This window comes from Mytilus californianus, unplaced genomic scaffold (genome assembly GCF_021869535.1).
Source record: "Mytilus californianus isolate M0D057914Y unplaced genomic scaffold, xbMytCali1.0.p SCAF_3, whole genome shotgun sequence".
NCBI classification, from domain to species: Eukaryota; Metazoa; Mollusca; class Bivalvia; order Mytilida; family Mytilidae; genus Mytilus; species Mytilus californianus.
The window spans coordinates 59,813,551-59,835,819 of NW_026262679.1; the positions used below are offsets into that span (position 1 = coordinate 59,813,551).

The 22,269-nt window shown below is 32.4% G+C and overlaps 1 protein-coding gene across 3 annotated transcripts in view; it reads right to left on the reverse strand.

Annotated features, from left to right (window-relative positions):
- Window positions 1-22,269, reverse strand: part of LOC127733071 (small conductance calcium-activated potassium channel protein 2-like) — a 106,972-nt gene that overhangs the window by 59,021 nt on the left and 25,682 nt on the right. For all 3 annotated transcript variants that reach the window (XM_052242346.1, XM_052242348.1, XM_052242345.1), the window contains exon 3: window positions 7,882-8,892. In XM_052242346.1, coding sequence (XP_052098306.1) covers window positions 7,882-8,700 — 819 coding nt within the window. In that variant the 5' untranslated portion in view covers window positions 8,701-8,892. The remainder of the gene's footprint in view (window positions 1-7,881; window positions 8,893-22,269) is intronic.

A 22,269-nucleotide genomic window follows, 5' to 3' on the forward strand; every position in this document is an offset into this window, starting at 1 on the left:
TTCCAGCCTACCCACAAGGGGGGAGACCTTGGAGGAGTCTCCTGTCGGAATCTATCTGTACAAATCTATCTCATTCGAGTCCAAAGCTGGATCTTATATAGTTCAGTGGGGGTCATCCATCGTTACACAATGGCCCATAGCTGTTGGCAGGTTGCGTAGTAGTCTGGTTGTGGAGTAATACTAGTCTGTGGTTAATTGTCAAACTATGCAATTAACCCCTGACGGATACATGTTATTTCACAGTAGACATGGTCATTTATTGGCTGCAGGGTATAGGTCTATAATATTCGTACAGATTGTTATTAAGTGTCTGAAGGTTACATGTAATCGTTTCTGATTTGCTGTATTTAGTTACTTCCTGATGATTAACGTATGGAACACAATTGTGTTACATAATGCCTTCCATCCAAAATAGAACGAAAGTTCAATAAAATACGGTATTTTTCTTCCTGTAGGTTATTCTAATATAGTTTATTGTAAGGTTTCCGGTAACCATCACCACATATCTAAAGTTTATAAAGTTCTATAAGTCCAATATCATGATATAATAAGTTCATCACATTCATCAAGTCCAATAGCTGGATATATTTACACATAGTTCATTCGAATCATAAGTTCAATATTTGGGTTTATATTGTGCATACTGTTTCCCGTCACCATTATAGAATATTGTTCATCAACTGCTGGAAAGGGCACACATCTTTGTACACGTGTCGGTCATCATCATCATCTCCATTACGAAGTAGTTGACGCATCTAGCTGGTTGGTTCATCCTTCTTCAGAGGCTGTTAACATCGGCCTTCGGTTAAGTTTCGTCCTTGATCAATGGCGCAGAGAAAGACATCTCTCTGGAATCAGTAACATCTGTCCCAACCAATCACGTAGACACCATTTTGTACCCATTGTTCGTGGCATTAGAACCAAAACTCACACTTTTCTTTTTGGCCAACCAAGATATATTCTGAACAAATTAACAGTACAAAAATATGGCTATTCCAATGAAGATCGCACCTAAACCCCACTGATAAACTTATCTCAATTTGGAAAAACTAAATATTGTTTACTACTTTTTTATTTATCAATCGTTTGTTCAATCGCCTTTAGTTCACTGGGTTATTCAAGCCTAGCAAATTTTAATAAAACAATTTCTAGGTAAAATCAATACGTTCTCTTAAATATCGAATTATCTGGTTAAAACAAAAAACAAAAGAGGAAAAAAAACTGTCGTATACCACTTCTACAATTTTGAGAATCCTACATAATAAAAACAAAGTTTTGTTTATTTACACAAAACATAAGAAACATATTTACAAATTTACAATCAAATAAGTTCAATTTGTTCATTTTATATAACCCCTACACCTACGTATAGAAAATACTAAAAATTATGTGTTATTTTGTTACCAATTGTAATACTTTTACGTCTTTAACTTTAGTTTCTCATTAATTAATTTTAATGCTAAATATAGTCCACAAATTTATTCTCATCACTCTTAAAAATATTTAAGATTACATTGATAAAATTTAACAACGTCTTGCGCAATTTGTAACTGACTCTATGTTTCCTATTTGACAACAACACCTTGTTGCGAAAAAAAAAAATGCCTTTCTCCTTAATCTATTACATTTTTCCATAACAAGTTTATAGTTTCTTCATCATAATCTTTCCTTTCTTTTTTATATATATCATTTTAATTTGCTTTAAAACATCAACGACCTACTGCCTATCTTTTTTATACATTTCATTATAACTGAATGTATATATGTTGAGATTTTATTCATTCTATTTTTTTTTAAAACTTGACTTACTTCTTAAAAACCAAAACAATTTAAAGTTTGTTCTATGCTTATTTATGAACAAAACCCATTGTTTAGACTCATTTTTTGTTTTACTACTAAATTAATTATTTTCTTATTCTTATTTTAATTTCTGATAATTATCCTCATAATTGTTTTTAAAAAAAATCTATTTTATTTTAATGCTAGTTTTCCTTTAATATCAATTATCTATTTCACTTAAATTTTGTCATTAGTCATGAAGTTCATGTGTCTCTCATTTTTTACAAATATCAATCTACCACAAAAATACTGTAAATCCCTTAGGGCAAAACATATCAACATTTATCTTTAATGTGCTATTTTCTGAAGATACTTCTCTTTATCTATTAACATTACGTAAATAAGGCGTAATCTAACACCATAAAACAACTTGCACCATTTAATTACTTAACATCACTAATGTTAATCATCCGAAGAAGGGGTTGGAATCTAAAATTATAGACTATTTGTTTTCTCTAAACAAATGTGCATACACACTACCCAACTGCGTAAACCATAATCGTCAATGGCTATAACATCGCAAACATATGAACCCACAATGTACCCTTAACTTCATCTACCAAAGGTTCTAAATCAACCTTCATATATACCGGTGCTCTACTAATTTTACGTAAGATATATATTTTCTAGAATAATTGAATGTATCTTCAAGAAAACAACCCATAATATATATGATCAAAAACCATAAATACGAAAAAATGCTATAGTATCAGACATTTTACTTTTTTTTATTACATATTTACTCTAAACGAAAAACTAGCTTCTTCAAACTTTAAAAAAAAAAGTTTTATTTTTAAGAATCATACTTATTATATATAACGTATCCTATCTATTAAATAACTGCATATAAAAATAACTAAAAAAAAATATCTTCAATTGTTTTAAGAATATGTGTATTCATAATTCTTAAATTGACGTACAATATCTAAAAATACTGATAAAAAATTTCGTGCGAACCACAGCTCGTGAACAAACTTCTGATTTTAAGCCTTTTAAATATACGGCCTCACTCCCTTTAAAATTAAAAACTGTACTTAACATGTGTGCCATCCCTTGAAAAGCCATTTCTACTTTTTGCACTGACATAGAAATATCTTGATTGTCCATAAAGAAAAAAATGAAAGTAACTTAGTTCTTACGTTTTATATTCCTTTGCGTTGTTTTAGCCAATCCAAGTCGATCCTGGTCTAAACGGCATCAATTTTACGACTTGTAACGAAGTCAATTAAGTTAACTAATACTTGTCAATTAGAATTTATTGCTTAATTTACAAGTATTCAAAGAGCGATTAAAAGTTCAAATAAATGTTTTTCACTGAGACACTGGCCGAGATCTGACGAATTCTGGTGTGATCGAATTGTGTCCTGAAGTCCAAAATGAGAGATCTTATATAGTCTAGTGGTCCATACAAACGGTCCATAGCTGTAGGCCGGTTACGTAGTAGTCTGGTTGTGGAGTAATACTAGTCTGTGGTTAATTGTCAAACTATGCAATTAACCCCTGACGGATACATGTTATTTCACAGTAGACATGGTCATTTAGTGGCTGCAGGATATATGTCAATAATATTCGTACAGATTGTTATTAAGTGTCTAAAGGTTACATGTAATCGTCTCGGTTTTGCTGTATGTAGTTACTTCCTGATGATTATCGTATGGAACACAATTGTGTTACATAATACACATGGTGCCATTTATGGTGTAAAAACTATTTTGGGTACGATTAATGTCAATTGTTAATTTGGGCAAGGAGGTTACAAATGTGTTTGATATCTAATATAATGTAGATGCTTTGGGATACTCCTTCAATGAAAATGCAAACCAGGTGAAGTTAAGATTGCAAGATTTCAAGATTGTCAAGATTTTATTTGAACACTCATAACACATTACCCAGTATCGAATCACGCACGGAATAAAAATTGTGCAGCTCAAAACAATTACTGAAAGATAGGGACTTTGAACGTTATATACAAAATGGGAATAGAACAGTCCAATCACGCGAACAGAATAGAAACTCGCAGTGTTTTAATGGCTGAAAATGTGTAACTTGTGATTCAAATCGCCATGCATTATGTCTGGGCTCTTAATGTTCCTCCAACGCTGATTAACTATAAAAAAAATAAATATTGTATTATAGGCAAATAATCTGTTTGACCTTTAATGGTAAACCGTTATTTTCCTTCGTGAATACTTCATGTATTGTGTGGTAAACGGAAATTTGCTTCAATTCAAGTGATAAGTATGGTAAATTATTAAGTCCATTAAGTCCGGGATTTCTTTACCATAAATTACTTTAAATTTTTAATTAGTTCTTTCATAGGTTTTCAAGTTTGGTTGTATCTGTATAATTCTTATCAAAAACGGGATATCACATTACAATTTTTGGTAATGTTGTCTATTAAGCCCGTAAATTCAGATACGATCTATTTTTTTTTCTCATAATACGGAAATTTTTATGTTAAGGGGATCTATAATTCCGTTTGACAACATCAGAGATACTAATTTGTGACTTTTTCCAACTGGACCAAATTACTATCTAACATAAAATATCATGATGATCCGAATTTTTTACATGATTGTAATTCACTTGAAAATGCCCCAAAACTTATGTTAACAATGGCAAAATTCCATGACGTTTCATTTGTTTTTAGCCCATTATTAGGTTCGTGCATACAATATTCGTAGACAACGAATATGGTGTCCACGAACCCGTATTAATGGGCTAATAACAAATTAAACGTCATGAAAATTGCCATTGTAAACATATGTTTAGGGGCGTTTTCAAGTTCTGTTAGAGATGGAACAAAACAGACAGACGGTGATGCATGGTAACTGACTCAGATATCATTAAAAAAGAATTATTCACACATATTTCAGAAAGCACACTTTCTATAGAAAAGAAAGACTAAGAAGTAGAAATTCTGCTTGACGTGGATTAAAATACACTCTGTACATAGTGCACGTAATTACCCAGAATGCATTACTCACTGAGATTACTCAGTTTTGTCTTTTTTTTCCATGCAAGCTACGCTGATCGGAATTTGTGATTAGAGTAAGACAACGTCTTTGTTCAAACAGGTTAACAGAGATAAGATGCATTCTATTTTATCAGTCTATAAATAGCACGCTGCCAATTTATATCAGTCTGTTAATATTATTAACTTTCCTCCCTCGCATGTTTTTTCCCGCGATGTCAAGAGTACTGTATAATACATTTCTGTTTTGCAGCCCGCGTTTTGATTAAATCTAAACATTGTTAAAAATTGTTTTCAAATCTCATTATAAGAAAATCCTGTGCAGTTTAAGACTGACAGATTTTTTAAAACTGATTGATGAATGATAATTACCGTTTAACTTATTACATAGTTTCAAAAGTTAAAATATAAAGTTGTTTATCTCGAACAATATTACCGTGAAAATCATACACACACATCCGATGTTTAAAACCACACAAAACTTAATTATCGGAACCCCAGCCTGAAAAGCTAATTCATTATTTTTTCATTTCACCTGAAGATTGAGTAATAAATAATAAACTATACATTTATTTTCTACAAATGTTCAAAAATTGAAAAGTGAACGTTTTCCAGCGCGTTAAAATGCCTTCCCTCTGATCGCATGCCCAGTCCAGATACCATCCCCTTCAAATAACAACGAACAAAACAAAACAAAAATGATATGACTTTTTTTAATTATGCTGGTACAAAGAGATCGAATAATTACTGTAACGGTTTTTCCTTCAAAATAGGACTCTGAAAAAAATATTATTATAACCTTGATATGAAGCATAACCACAAGAAATATATACTAAATGAAAATGCCAACAAGTTCCTTACCCTGGGTATTGTGGACGTATGGTATCAGGTTTCACTATTTCTTATTGTACTCTTAGGAATTCAAATGTGATTAGAGATGTAAAATTAGACATTGTCACGATGCGATTTTCAAAAATTACTTAAACTACCTAAAAAATAATATATTACTTATTCATTAGTTATATTGTTTTTGTGTAATCTTCCATGTATCTCTGAAAGCCATTGCCAGTTTGTCATAAAATATCATTAGTGAGATAGGCGCTAGTAACACCGGAATAGTTTTGGTGTTTGCTTTAAGGGATTCCTGTATATTATATGATTGCCATGGATTTTCATCTGAAAAAGATAATATTCTAGACTAACGTGACTAATCTGTCACAGTATGTATCACAACTGACAGTCATAATTGTAACAAAACTTGACACCACTGAAATAGTACTTTTAGAGCTGTCACTTAAAGCTTTTACTGTTTTAACACCAACACTTGGAAAGAAACGATACATTAAAAAAATTTGTTAAAGCGACATTTGTTGAGCATTGTAGTTCAGTAAAATCCAAAGTCATGTGCGACGCATTATTGAGTGTCTGAAAAGGGTGTTTTCAGAAGACAGATTTATGTGCAAAAATAGTTAATAGAGAATAATTGTCAAAAAATAAAGAATAGAGAATAATTGCGTTCTAAAGTATCAACAGTAGAGAATAATGGACAAACAAATAAAGAATATAGAAATGACCTAAAAATAAAAAACTACAGATATGAAGAGCCCCATCCCCCAATCCAGACCCTCATAATTTGTTAATCAATCTGTACGTAACTTCATTTTTGAAAATGGAAGTACGTGTGAGCGATTTTCTTTAATTGAGATAATTTACCACCTGTTCACAGTTTTTTTCACACATAACTGACAACTAATAAGTTGAAAGCTGACTTGTCACCATATTTGTTTGAGTTTGTCAATAAGCAGTGACGTTTTCTTCAATAGCCATATCTTGAAAATATTGAATTCTTCAGCAGATCGAACTTTTATTGTTTATTTATCAATATAATGAGGTCAGAATTATTATTATTGCCCTTCTTTATTGTTATATCAATATTATACTAATTAAAAGTACACATAGGAGGACAGTACCGCGATCAGTATTATGTTTGTTTATCGCGTTTTCGATCTGCTAAAAAAAATAGCTTATTAGTTTCAACCCATTAATCCGAGACGTGTGTGTGTTCGGTGAACTTTTGGAAATATCATCGCTATCACTCTGAAATGTTAATTTCACTCTGATACATTGTACATGTCATTTGCAGATTTCTGGGCACTTTATCAAAATCAATAATGACAAAATTGCTTTTGCTATTTCAATTCATTAATGCGTAAGTCAATCAAATTTTTATTTTGAGGGAAATGTCATCTGAAAATAATCCACAGCAACTAGACCACGCTCTGTAAATTTTAATACGCTTTTCTTGAAGGTTTTGACATTTTAAATAATTAAAGTGGTTTGATGATGAAACTGGTGATTACTAAAAAGTTATGCTTCAGGGATCTAAGTTCTAATTTTACCTTTTTGGCCCGATTATCAATCTCATTAAACTCTAATAATACCAGGAGACCACCATTCTCCCTTGATAATGACAAATTGCGACACGTCTATTCTGATTATGGGACTGAATAACGCTTAATAAATTGAAACTATATTATGACATCATTTTATATTGTTTGCTTCATCAAGACAATCGATTTTTCTAAAATGGATTGTTGGAAAGATGACAAAAATATCCTCCATATGTCAAAGATGTAAACAAAATACTCCTACCACAAATATAATTTTATGTATTGATGAAAAAAATATAGCAAAATTAAATGATTATTGCCAAACACATTTGGGACACATTAAATACAGGCTGTATTTGTTTAATTGCATAATGGGTGCAAACTAAACGCAACAAACTAACATCTGTGCGATTTAATAAGAATGAAACCTGCTTTGTTTTGCCCTCGAAATTAGATTCTAGAAAAGTGGAAATTTACTGTACACAGTTGATATACACTAACGACCAAACTTTCTTTACATTTTATGCTGCTGTCTTATTACTAAATGAACTGCTTAATTACACTATGTGAAAAGTTAATGATGTTGTATGCCTACACATGATATGTGCGTAGCTCTTGCAAACATATTTAGACGTGTGTAATTAATTGAAAACATATGACATGCATTTTTTTTCTTACCTTATCATAAACCTTTGCCATTGTTAATTCCGTTTCCACAATCATTAAGACAATTCCTGAAATCCCAAACACTAGACAATAATCTGAAATTTTCCGTCTTTTTTCATACAAAGTTTTCCTTTTTCCAAGTCTATAACCAACATTGGGTTTTTGTTTTTCTTTGTTTTGCTTGTCATCCATGCCATACTTAGTACCTTCACCGCCCACGACAAGAGGTGCTATTCCGCTATCCTCGTTCGTGTAGCTCATTTTAGAGGATGTAGGCAAAGACTGCATAGATTGAGGTTTCTGGAGTTGCCGAAAAGATCCGATGGCACCATTAACACGCATGTAGTCCGCTCCAATGCTTGAAAGAGCTGATTCTTTTGTTTTATTGTCCTCAATTTTGACGCCATCTTCTGTTGTATATGTTTTCTCCTCGTCATCCGAATGCAAAAGTCGATCTGATTGCAGGCGTGAGTTCGAAACTGCCGACATGCTCTGTGACTGACTCCGTTCAATCACACCTTTATCACTACAATTGCTATTTACATCTTCATTAATATTATAGCTTTGCAATTCAATATCTGGCGATGTATAAGCTCTATTAATCTTTCCATCAATAATAGGCTGTCTTATTTTCAATTCATCAGAGATTTTGTGGTTGTTGAGTGATTCCATGTCATTTTCATTTTTGTCATCGGAGATCCGTACTGCTTTAGTGAGCTTGACATTTCGTTCGTTTGGATCTGCGAATGCAACAGGAACCTCTCGGAGCAGATGTTCTGTTGAATCGATACGCCCTTTCTCATTGGCTTGTGCCACTGGTATTACAGACATATTCAAATATCATATATAATTTTATCAACCAATCAATACAAGCCAGCAAGTGTTTTCAATGAGAATCGTAATATTGACGATACTTCTCATTAACGCCTTGATTTGTTTTTATGATATAAAAATAAACGATTTCCAAATGGTATACGCTCTTCCTCTTATAGCAATTTATTTAGTATCTTTGGGTGAACTTGTCTGAAAATATATAAAGTTTCATAAGTGTAATTTGTCTACATTATAAACATTAAAAACTGCAGATGATAAGGAACGTAATCTTACTCTTAATTGTTATATTGTAAACGTACATTTGTACCATCGATAAATTAATTATGAGAGGATATACACAACAAACTTTGATAAATTGTATTAGATTCTATCCATTAAATAAAAAAAAAGATTAAAAAACTACAAAACTGCAATAAAAAACGCATTAGTAAAATTAAAATCGTGAATTTCATAAATACATTAATTTAGAATGTAATCATAAAGTTTATTATCAAATTGAAAGCACTGACTACGATTACGTTGAAAATTTAACAATAACGAAAAATGCAATTATGCAATATTGCATATACGTTATAGTTTATTTAGAATGACAAGCTCTGCACATCTTCCAGTATGTGCTTTTAGGTGCATGTTAAGGCCGACACAACGTCGGTTTTGCACACCAAATAATTCCATATTTTAATAAAATCATTATAAAAGTGGTTGTTTAACTTAATTACAAGCGAGCATAGTTTATTTTTTTTACTATTAGAGCTTAAATATCTTTGATTTTATCAGTTATCAAAGTACAGTATAAAAAGTATATGTCAATGCGTTACTCTCGTGGTAGCGTGTTCGCCTCGAGTGCCGGAGTTCGTGGGTTCGAACCCCGGCGGGGTCAAACCAAAGACTTGGTATTTGCTGCTTCTCCGCTAAGCACGCGGCATTAAAGAGTAAGAATAAAGTGTCCGAGTAAGGTAACATGTCTTCCTGCGGACTGTTACCTTGTGAACTAGCACGTTAAGATCCGGCTCAGCGTGTCGGTTTAGTACAAAGCAGAGTTAATATAAATAAGAAGATGTGGTATGAGTGCCAATGAGACACCTCTCCATCCAAGTTAAAATGTATATAAAGTTAACAATTATAGGTCAAAGTACGGCCTTCAACAAGGAGCCTTGGCTCACACCGAACAGCGAGCTATAAAGGGTTCATTCAAACGGGAAAAACCAGCGGTCTAATCTATATACAAAACCAGAAACGAGAAAAACCTATCAACCACACCAACAAACGACAACCACTGAAGAACAGGCTCCTAATATTTATATTACATTAACATGTTCTCGTCCTGAATATGCATATTAATATGCCGCTGGACGTTAAGCAGCCATCAATCATCATCATCAATGCGTTGTATATGCTTAAGAATCATTGCAATACATTGTGATGCCATAATGATCCTCTTAATCAGATTTATGTTTTGAACTCTTTTGCCACATTTTCGGGTAAATAACCAACAATATTTTAATTCTATAAATCTATAAAACAAAGGTTGATTGATACTACATGTTACAAAAAGGTTAACATTTCATTCCTGCAAATGACGGCGGAACACGTTTTCGAATGAGAAGGAAAGAGATTTTCTAAGTTGTTCCATGTTACGGCTTTTGTGGTTATCAACATTTTTAAATACATTATAATTAATCAATGAAATGAAAATAATAATAATGAAATTGCCATCCTCTGCTCTGTTGCCTCTGTATTCCAAAGTGATGTTCATTATTATTATTATGATATGGTTTTGTCGAATGACCTTACTAATATTAGGTATGCACAGATATTGTTTATTTGTGTAGGTAATTAATAATTATAGCGATATTAATAACGATGTTATGAGTAATTATTAACTTATCTATATACACATGCATGCATGTATAAGTCAATTATTACACCATGATTATTGGTAAAGGTGTTTGTATAATGCATAAAGTTGATCTACCCATAGGCCAAGTATCATAAGGCTTAGTGGGTTTTTTTCAAGGGCAATTTTATTTGAAAAAATACAAATTTTACTGAAATGTCAATTTGAGGTCCTAGTTGCAAGACAATGAGTTGTATCACAAGCCAAATACACTGTACCATAGTTATAGGCGAATATATGTAAAAGTATTTGCCTGATTGAGGCTGTAAAATTTTAAGAATTAGTTCTGTCTATTAAAATGTACCTTGACCTTACAGTTACGTTGTGTTCTCGAAATGATTAATTCTTCTGTAAAAAGGGGACAAAACGAACTATTCGCCAAAATTTTTGTAGAAATTGCATACGTACGTAATGATGTCACCAAACTAAAAATGTTCCCACGATTTAAATATATTTGTAACTAGAGTAACCCTGAGACGAAACGTAATAAACATTCCAAAATCAAAATAGATGGTTTTCTCTACATGGGACATTATTCACTCAAGGTTTCTCAAGCAGTATAAGTCCACTTTTAAACATTTCTAAGACCTAGAATGCTGACCTAGTGACCTTGTGGCCTCAAAATCATAAATGGAAGTGGACATGACGACGATGCTCAAACGGGTGTAATCAATCGGTACAGAATGAGTGGAATCAGTCAACAAAGGTACATAACTCAATTAAAACACTTCAACAGCAACAATACTTTATTCTAAAATCAAATAAAATCAATGAATGGCCGACAAGTATAATAGATATACCAAGAATCAGATTGGTAAGATTTCCAACATTTAACTACAGATTAAAACACTAATCCTAAAAACGTGATGGATAAATTCGTGTAGAGTTAAGTTTACTTATATATGATATCACTCATAGTGAACAAAACAAATCAACTTAATGTTTCTTCTGGGAAATCTATATTCAAATTGCACTATTTTTCTCCAATGCAAGTCGGTTGTTTAAAATGTTGGATTAACTCTATTTATTCTAGTATTGTTCGCTTTTATGGTTAAATATATGACTATGTATGAATTCAGGTTTGATATAAGAACAATCTTATGATTCCCTAGAAATTCGCATGTATAGAAATTTAAGCAAACTATCATCATACATTTCTATCCAAAGCATCCAGAGCTAACAATAAATGGAATAGTAATTTGAAATTATATCTCAGTATTTTTTTTCTGTATAAAAAGAATGAAACATTCAGTGTGCTATATCATTCCTTAATCATTTCAGACTTCTTGCCAGTCAATAGTTCCAAAGACTATCGACCGGTAAATAGTTTTGTTATCATTTTCTAGATTTTTTTCATACTTGATTTTCTTTTTCATTGGACAAAAATTACGTCATTGACTGCTATAGTATTTGCATTGCTCGGATTTTTTTCGCATCCTACGTATCGCCTAGGCGATTTCGCCGAGGCGAGACAAAATTACATCTGATTAAACTAATTGACTTTTGAAATGTTTTTATATCTATTAACATGCAGTTTTGTCTCAGGAACAGACTTATAAAAATGTAGTCTAAGACTTCCATTTAAAAAATAAGTTCAATAAATACAACCGAAAATTAAAAAAAAACAGCACTCAAAGACAGCTCTATCAACTGACACGGTTCTTAGCTTCCGTAAATTTATATATCTGAACCCGGGTTCAATGCTTTTTCAATAATATACAATACTAGTAATCAAGTCGTTCAAAGAACTATTGAGCTGAATGGACTAATTGGAAGGGAAAACACTTTAACAGGTTGGTGTAAAACTACCCATTGTTTAAATGACAGTTTGACGTCAGAAATATGGATCACAATACAGAATAAATTTACTTTACTTTTGTTACACACGTGCCGCGTAAGCTCTTTATCAAAACAATTTAATTAATATCAGATATCTAACAATTTACTGTTATTTCCAGTAGGGCTTGGCGTATGATCATATTGAATTTCAGAGAAAAAAGAGACACACCTCGTCATATGGATAAAAGTAATAGTTTTTCAAATACATTTTATTTCATGTTTATAAACGGATAAACTGAAATTATTTTCTGCTTTTAGGTTCATTAGGAAGCTAGAGTATATTTTCTGATTTCAATTTAGCGTGTAGATCAGATATTTAATAATATAGCGTGTATCTAAAGAATGAATAATTAAATTAATTTGTCTAGAATCCTTTTTATCAACAAGAGTACATAGATATCTATTTAAGATGCACCCTTTAACCGAGTAGATTATTCAATTTGTACATCCAAAATGCACTCGATCATGCAACCGAACCTGAAGCACTTTCAATGACTAGCTTTATTGTATGACTATACATTTTCTGTTTTTTCATTGGCTGAAAGCATAGGGAATCTTCTTTTGTAAAGCATCATAACCAACGCGGGAAAAATCATGAGAAGTTAATATAGGGATTTAGCGCAGCTACGTGTAACGTGTACCAACATTATGTATAGTAATGGTACGTGAAAAAAATGAAATAACGTTATTGTATGAAATATACTCTTAAGTACATCCACTTATATTAGATTATGGGATGGCATATTATCGTATCAAAGAATGCTCGCATTTACTTTAATTAGAGAGTTCAGCGTTTTTCCTTTGCTAATTTTTGAACATAAATCTAATATGTTTCCTTCATTATTCAATTGATTTATATTCAATTGATTTACACGAGAAAAGGAAAAGGATTCAAATCAAAGAAAAATAGTTTAACCAGCCCAAAATATATTCATGTGCCTGTTCTTACTTAGAAACCTTGTCAAAAGTTGTCTTTAGCTCCATCTTCATATGTGTTCGGGGGCCTAAGTGGCCGAGTGGTCTTAGTAGTCGAACTACTATATCACTAGCCTATCAACACTTGAGGTTGTGAGTTCGAATCCCGCACGTGGCAGGTGCACTCGACTCCAATCTTTGAGTTAATTGACTAGGATTGTTAGTTTTCCTACCGAAGGTCGGTGGTTCTCTCCGGGCACTCCGACTTCCTTCACAATAAAAACTGACCGCCACGAAATAGCACAATAGTGTTGAAAGTGGCGTTAAACACCAATCAATCAATCAATATGTTTTTCTTTTGAGCAATTTGGTTTTGTTGGAATATCTTTGTGAGTTTAGACTCGAGCGTTTTGGGCTCAACTGAACATTCAATATAGTCACACGCCTTTTGTATAAGAATGTAAGTTGACCTCGGATTTTAATGGTTCATGTTACAAAGTCAGGGTGTCTTCAATGTTTGTTACTTAATAATTTTAACAAACGCAGATCACCTGAAAGCAACCAAATCAATTGTTGTTTAAAGATAAACATATACAAAAGATCGGATAATTAAAATAACAAATATATTCCATCAGTAAAAATATGTTCCTAGTGATAAACAAACAAAAACGTTCCATTAACACAATTGGAATAAGTACTTTTTCTTGTCTTCCTAGTAGGTAAACCTTTTTGCAGATAAGTGACTTGAGGATATTTTTGTCCACCACCATTTTTATTTGTCCACTAGGTCAAATTATTTTTATGGTAATCTTAGAAGGTCGTTCCATACTTCTTTCTGAAGGTTGAGAAGAGATTTTTAAATGATAGATTATATTATAAATTATTGTCACACTTTTTAATAAGCTTTGCGTCTTATTAAGAAAATAAAAAATAAAACCAAGCTTCCATGAACCATCCTTATGCTACTTCTGCTTTGTGTCTGCTAGCAACCTAAGAATTATGTGGTGACAATTGTATGTTTATCTAATTTTTCGCGTCCAGAGCAACGACTTACATTGGAAAACAATCGAAGTCATAGCTGGAGTACATACATTTGTAATATGACACTTACAAGATTTATCGTTAAAAACGATAACGTTTTGGAAAAAAGACTTAAAGGCGAGGCATAATTAAGCAAATATCAATCATAATATAAGAAAAAAAAACCAACAGAGAAAAAAACATAACATCTTACCCTTTAGAGCTTTAATCATATCGATATTAGTAATAAAACGCTGTTTAATTGTCTTTGTTGCAAATTGTGTGTGAAAGTTTTTGATTAAGTAAATTATGTATATTTTCTAAAAACAGTAAATCATGAAATATCAAAAAGTTACTTTAGTAAATGAGTATGTACTCTGAGAGCATGTTTACAAATAAGTTGCCAAAATCAATCGGAGATCATTGATACAAGAAACGTCGACCTTTTGCAATACATACAATTTAGAACACGACATGCAATTATCTTTCTCATTTGCAGTTACAATGTTTCATTCTTTCTTTCCGTCTGGTATATTAGATGTAAACGAGATCGACTTATTGTTTTTCTTTCGCTACTACAAATATTGTAATGATTCCCACTGAACAGAGTAATCATCTTTAATAATTTCAAATGGCAAATATTTCTTGTACAGTCAAAAAGAAAGGAAGTTAATAATACATGTATGTCAAATAGCGAGATATGAAAAGTGGGTGAATCGGGAAAACAAACGTACATACGAAAGGAAACGTTATTGTGGAAGATTCTGCACCCAAGGGCTCCTCCAAAGATTTGTTAGATTTCTTCAGCGTTAAGTTATCGTGAGACTCTCAAAACATGTACGCTCCTGCGATTCAAAAATCTAGACTATGTCGGATTTGGCTGAGTATCTACACATTTTCTAAATGAAAAAGAAAACCATTCAGAACAGACTTAACTGTGGCCCGGAAGATACGGTGTGAATCTGTATTTACACTTTTTACAAATCCATCACTCCGAACGCTCTCATTGTGAACTATATGTATATCAAAGGTCCCTTGATGTTACATGATGTTAAACTTATTGCATGACTATTTTGATTCTAGGTAACTAAGAGTATATAACTTTAAATGCATACCGTTTTTAATTACACTTATTGGTAAGTTCAAATACTGAGAGAAGCTCCTATTAAATGAAACTGTAAAACATATGCATTATTATGATGATGATGATGATGGATGGCTGTTTAGCGTCCAGTGGCAAGTTAAATTCATATTCAGGACGAAAACATGTTAATGCAATAGGAATAGGAATTTAAACTTATAATATGTGTTATAATTCATCATTGCAAATGAGACTACTATCCAACAGAGTCCAAATGACCCCTGATTGGTACTAGACCGACACGTTGAGCCGGATCTTTCACGTGCTAGTTCATAACATATCAGTTCGCAGAAAAACTTGTCATCCTACCCTGACTTATCACTTCTGGCCATCCGGTATTTAACCTTACTCATAAATTCTGTGTGCTTAGCGGTAAGGGAGCTACCATTTGATTTTAAGGGGGGGGGGGGGGGGGGGCTAGGATGAAATTTGAAAAAAGCCAGGACAGGAGTTTTGAGATAAAAAAAAAAAAGGCAGGATGAGCCCCATAAAAATCAAATGGTAGCTCCCTAAAGCTATTTTTCTAGTCTTACGTTTGACCCGTCCGGGGATACACGTAGAACCCACGCCCTCAGCATCCGAGGCAAACACGCAAAGAAGATATAGAAGGTGAACTACGTCTTCGTTGAAGAAACTGATATTTTAACCATCCAAACTTTCCTTAATGAGACATGCCAATTTGTTATCCTGTTCACGTCAATCAAATGTCACAAATTATTCATAATAATGTTCATTTATACTGTAAAAAGATCTTTAAAAAATTACAATTTTCTCCTCGATTTCTTGTTCTGAGAACCATCATTACCAACTTTTGACATCAAATCATTTAATTAGCTTTGCAACGGCTTTGAAGGAGAAAGGACTTGTATAAAGCATAATCTGCGTTGTACAATTTGTTCTCCAAATAATCAATATTGAAACTGTATGCTGAAAAAGGGTCAATTTTTGTCTCGTACTATTGGAATAACAGTTTATCTACCGAAGGAAAAGGATGATAATTGGAAGACAATGAAATTCATTTTCGTTGACCCTTTTAAAACCGTAACACAGGAAGAAATGTGCCGATTAAATCACTAAATAATGATTCGAGAAATCTTGAAATAATTTCTGTGTTGATTTTTACGAGATTACATCCTTTTGATATTTTTTTCCTTGATGGCGATATTGCGTGCTGACATGTGATTCGCGTTTTGAATAATGATCAATATAAAGGTTACCTTGAAATTAATCAAAACACTTAAGAAAAAGTTTCAGTCTAAATGTAAAAGATTACGGTATACCAAAATGCCGCACAAAAAAGTTTCCCTCGAGGAAACCAGGTAGAACTTAATTGCCATTAACTATCTTGATATATAATATACATGAAGATTTTTTCAAGTATTTTTAAAAATATCTATAGAATAAAAATGTTGTTCAAGTCTATACGGTGCTGTTAAAGACAATACTTGTAAATTTTAATGTAATGTTTTTGTAAAATAATGGGTCAAGTACTTTTATATATATAGCTAACACGAACTAATGGGATAATAACACGAGCTCATCAGTTCCCCTTAAAGCCCGCATACTTTGATCCCGGATCCATACTCCACAGATCTCAGAGCTCTATTGGTGGAGCCTGTAGCTTAACTATTTGAACATAGAACCCAAAGACATTGCTCAAACTCTAAATGAGGAGCCCAACGGTAAAAATAAGCAAGGAACACATAGCCCATGTCATTCCCAAACAAATATTTGTATCTTAAAACAATACATAGCTTTCCTATAAAGATTTGAATTTGGTTAAACCTGTTCTTCTTATCCCATTTTTGGATGAATTCTTAGAATGTATAAATCTTTCAAAATTGCCGTTTGAGCATCTTCAAATAATTTGTTTAGAGGTTCAGAAGTATGGCATTGCGTTGTTTTAACTCAAAATACGCTGTCGAAAATGTAATGTCGTAATTTTTTGAAACAAGAGTGCACACGCTGAAATATCTCGCCTGCTTTACTTGCGATTGAATATGTTTAAAGTCTGTAATGTGAAATTATTACAACGAGTACATGTATCACATACACTTAACATTATCAACGATTCATGAAAATGAGGTCACGGTCAGATGAACCATGCCAGACAGACATGCACATCTTACAACCATTCTATACATCAAATATAGTGGTCCTATGTGATAATGATCAAATAAAAAAATCTTAACATTGACCAATGAACCATGAACATGAGGTGAAAGTCATATGAACCCTTTTTATCTCGTTGTGTCCTCATAGATTGGAAACCGATACATTCGAGTTTCATCAGTTCGTTGACATATTGACGAAAGCTCTTTTCAATGAAAATATATAATTTTGGTCCTTCGTTCCTTATAGCATGATAAGAAACCAAAAGACCTCAGAAATCTGATTGAAAAACGGAGACCGAAATGATTAGTGTAAAATAATTCAAACAGGAAAACCAACAGTCTAGTCTATATAAAAAAACGAGAAACGTGAAACATCTATGAACCACACCAACAAATGACAACCCCTGAACAACAGGCTCTTAAAATGCAACGGGTTTAAACGTTTGAACAGGCGCCAACCTTCACCCAAACCTGATACAGTAGTGTTACATCACAACATAAAAAGACACACTATAAAATATCAATTGAAATGGCTTAACTCGATCAAAAAGACATTAAAACAAAAACAAGTAAGCATACACAAAACGAATAAGTTTGATCTATGACACAATATAAATACAATATTAAAACGTAGGTGCCTATATAACATAGACGTTACAGGTATGAATGAATAAGAGTGTCAACAAGTCAACTCTAATCTGGGACAAAATGGCGTTAAAAAACAACGTACACAGGTTAATTTGAATATAATACGAGTACGAGAACGGAAGTGAAAATTTATCGTCACACTAAATACTTATCAAAGGTGGTACATATTAAACATAGTGAGACGAGATATAACACAAAATAAGTAAACTTGAACTACAGAAATGCATTACAAATTGTGTAAACAGGTCAAGCACATATCCCCTTTCCTGTATCGGACAACAGAAAGTAGGTGTTTGGTAGATCCGAAAAGCACTCACACGTTAAAATCCATCACTGTCAAGCTTCTCATCAAATATGAATGCATTCTGTTGATTAAAAGTGGAGATACGTGTAACGAAAACTTTTAATTTCATTCAACATATTCAAACTTCAAAGTACACACACTGACTGACAATTAAATAAGTTGACGACATACTATAATACAGTAAAGCTTGCCTAAACCGGACTCTGTGTAAACCGTACATATAACTCGTTGTTCATTCAGGGCACCTTCGGCCTTTAATTTTCCTTGCAACATGAGCAAAACTACGAGATTTTTCGAAAAGCTTCAATTCTGTGGATATCGTTTTAATATTTGGATGACGTCATATCTTCATACTACAGTAACGTATGCCCTTAACGAAAGCTTGTGTAAACCGGAAAGTGAACTTGTTGTCTTTTATTATTGTCTTTGTCTGTGTTCTCGAAAGAATCTGTTGGTATGGTCAGTTGTACTGTCCAGATTTTTCGTTACTTTTGTTGTCAGTGGTCTCGGGTTCACGTGTTGCTTTTCTTTTTTTAAGAAAGCAACTTGTCTTTCCTATGTATTATCCAATATCAGGACAATCAATTAATATTCTTTAATAATTTAAAATGTAAAAATCGAACACCCGTATAATCAGAACAAAATCGTACCAAAGGGAAATTCGCTATAGACATATTTCACTGTATGATTAGATCACATTAAATTGCGATCAATTGATCGATTGATACAAAAAGAAACAAAAAAAACTGCAACGTTGACGAAAACCGTTCACTTAATTCCTTCAACATTTATTTGTTAGTTACAAAAATGTACATACTTTATCAGTCGAGAACGAAAATAATTGAACAGAAACCATTATCATGCAATAAGTATGACTGATTTTTTACGGTCGTATTTTAGTAAAAAAAAATCTACTAATTCTGAAAAAAAAACTACAATTAACAGCCTATGAATTATATGAATATGAAAATAACTACTCATGGTCTCAAAATATAAAATTTATTTTTACAAGGCTTAGAAATGGGTAAAATGCGGAGGTCTAACATGCGAGGCTATTGCCGAGTATTTCTATCCTGTTTCAATTCGAGTACAAATAAAATTAATGTGTTAAGACAAGTGTATGGTTGTTCTGTCTTAAAAATGTTCCAAATGAAATATTTGGTAAAAAGTTGAAGCGGACGACGTAAATATTCCGCGAACAGGCTATATTATTCCTTCATACATTATTCTGTCATAGATAAAACTTTAAGGGCATAAGATACAGTTTTGATCCCACGGTGATTTTTTTATGAAAATTAGCGTACAAGCTTCTTTTCACATAGTCAATTCAAATATGTAATAAAGATGTACCTTCATGATCTACTTTTAGAGATAAATGGGGTCGAAATTTTAGACATTAACTCTAAATTTCGGTTTCTTGGATATTTCTATCCTTTGGAAGCACATTATGAACGTCACAAACAAGGCTTTATACGACCAGCGACTGTTTAACGCAAACATTTATACAGATAATGCATTAATTTAGAAAGGAAAAATGCTTCACATTAAAAATAAAACATACCATGATATCAACTTTGAATTTATCCAGTGTTTCTATACTATGTTTCAAATGAACAACCCCAGTCTGAAGTACACTTGGGACTTATATTCACATGATATTCAACCTTCATATATGAGATACTAAATGTATATCAAAAGTAAATATCTAATTTATATTTTCATACACCCGGTCTTTATCAAAATTTTAATATTTATTAATTGGTATCGTGGGGATAATATTTCGCATTGTTTTGTCTAATATTCAAGATTATTTTACGTCTGTCCATCCGAATTCCCCTTTACTGATATATTAGACTCCTGATCGTAATCATTTTTGATTATATTTGATTATTTTTGCAGGCCTAATTAGTCTTAAACAATATAATTAAAACATACGTAAAGGAGCACTTAATGAATTCCTTCAACGATTTATTATATGTTTAATTGTCAATTTAAAGTATTTAAATCCATTTGTCAAACACTACAATTGCAACGTTAGCGACTTATATCAAATGATATTTATTATGCATTTGAAACATGTACACGTCTAGCATAAATTGTATAACTGTTCTGGTTTGTTTTAGAGATACATATATATGTATAGATGTATGAGGACGTCAGATAAAATAGGGATTCTAATAAGCATTCATTTTGCAGTTTAAGAGAACATTCGCAAGTCTATTTCACAGTTGTTGCTCTTTTTATTTTCCCGACCAATAGTGACAGAATGTGCTTAACCATATGACTGAAACTTATAAATTCATTATCACAATTGACCGAAATATCAGACATCTTAATTAAAGGAGTCCATTATTTAAGATAAGAATACCTCTCGCTTATTCAGTCTTTTTGCAGATGGAGCGCATCGAAGCTTAATTGAAATCACTATGAAATGTAAACGTTTCATAAAAGAGGGACGAAAGATACCAGAGGGACAGTCAAACTAATAGACCGAAAACAAACTGACAACGCCATGGCCAAAAATAAAAAGACAAACAGACAAATAATAGTACAGATGACACAACATAGAAAACTAAAGACTAAGCATAAGCTGCATTTATATAAGTGAACAATCTAATATTCAAACTGGAAAATCTAATACTCAAACTGGAAAAATAATATTCAGACTGGAAAAACTTATATTCAGACTGGAAAATCTAATATTCAAACTGGAAAAACTTATATTCAAACTGGAAAAACTTATATTCAAACTGGAAAAACTTACTGGAAAAACTTATATTCAAACTGGAAAACTTATATTCAAACTAAACATGACATAACTTGACGTTCATTGTTAAGTCAATTAATTTTTATACATGCAACTTGGTGTCAACAAAATTGCTAATAGCTATTGAACATTTTCTTTTCAAATGAAGCTGAGTGTGCATCTTTTGCTTTTACTTAAATATCCGCCACGGAAAACTGCCAATTAAGAATGGAATATTTCTCGCGTATTCGGTCTTGCAGATGCACATTGCCATATTTTTTAATTAGTAAATATGCGTATTGATTCATCTTCATTGTCAAATAATAACAATAGACACACTTGAGCCTATTCTTAGGATTTGAAGTTTATGAACATTTTCTATACCCTGCCTATAAATGTAAGCGCCCACTGGTAGCTATATTGGTTCGCTAATTGACACCAAAGTACTTAAAGTAGGAAACTACCTTACAGTGAACGTTCCTGTTATATTTTGATTTCAATGTGATCTGGGTTCAATGAAGTATATAAAAATCCTTCTATAGGCTTCAATGTTCTTTTTTAAAAAGCAGCCTTACTCTCCAACACCCTAGAGTCATTTACAATGGCCGATCAGCACCAAAGCAAAAGTCTCTCAGTACTTTATAAAGAAATTTCCAGTTACACGTTATTTAATTTGTTTAAGCAACTTTCAGTACGATGTTAATTTACGCAATTTTTTAGTAGGTTCAGATCTTGCTATGGATGCGATATTGATTAACCAGCAAAGTAACAATACACTCCAAGTGCCATTTTATTAATACCACACGGCTGAGAGAGTGATAGAGTAGATTGTGACACCGATAAAACGTTTTCAACCGATGCAAAGCCAAGGTTGACAATGTTTTTATGAGAGGTAACAATCTTATCGATGGCTTATAAACATCTGATCTGAAATAACGGTTG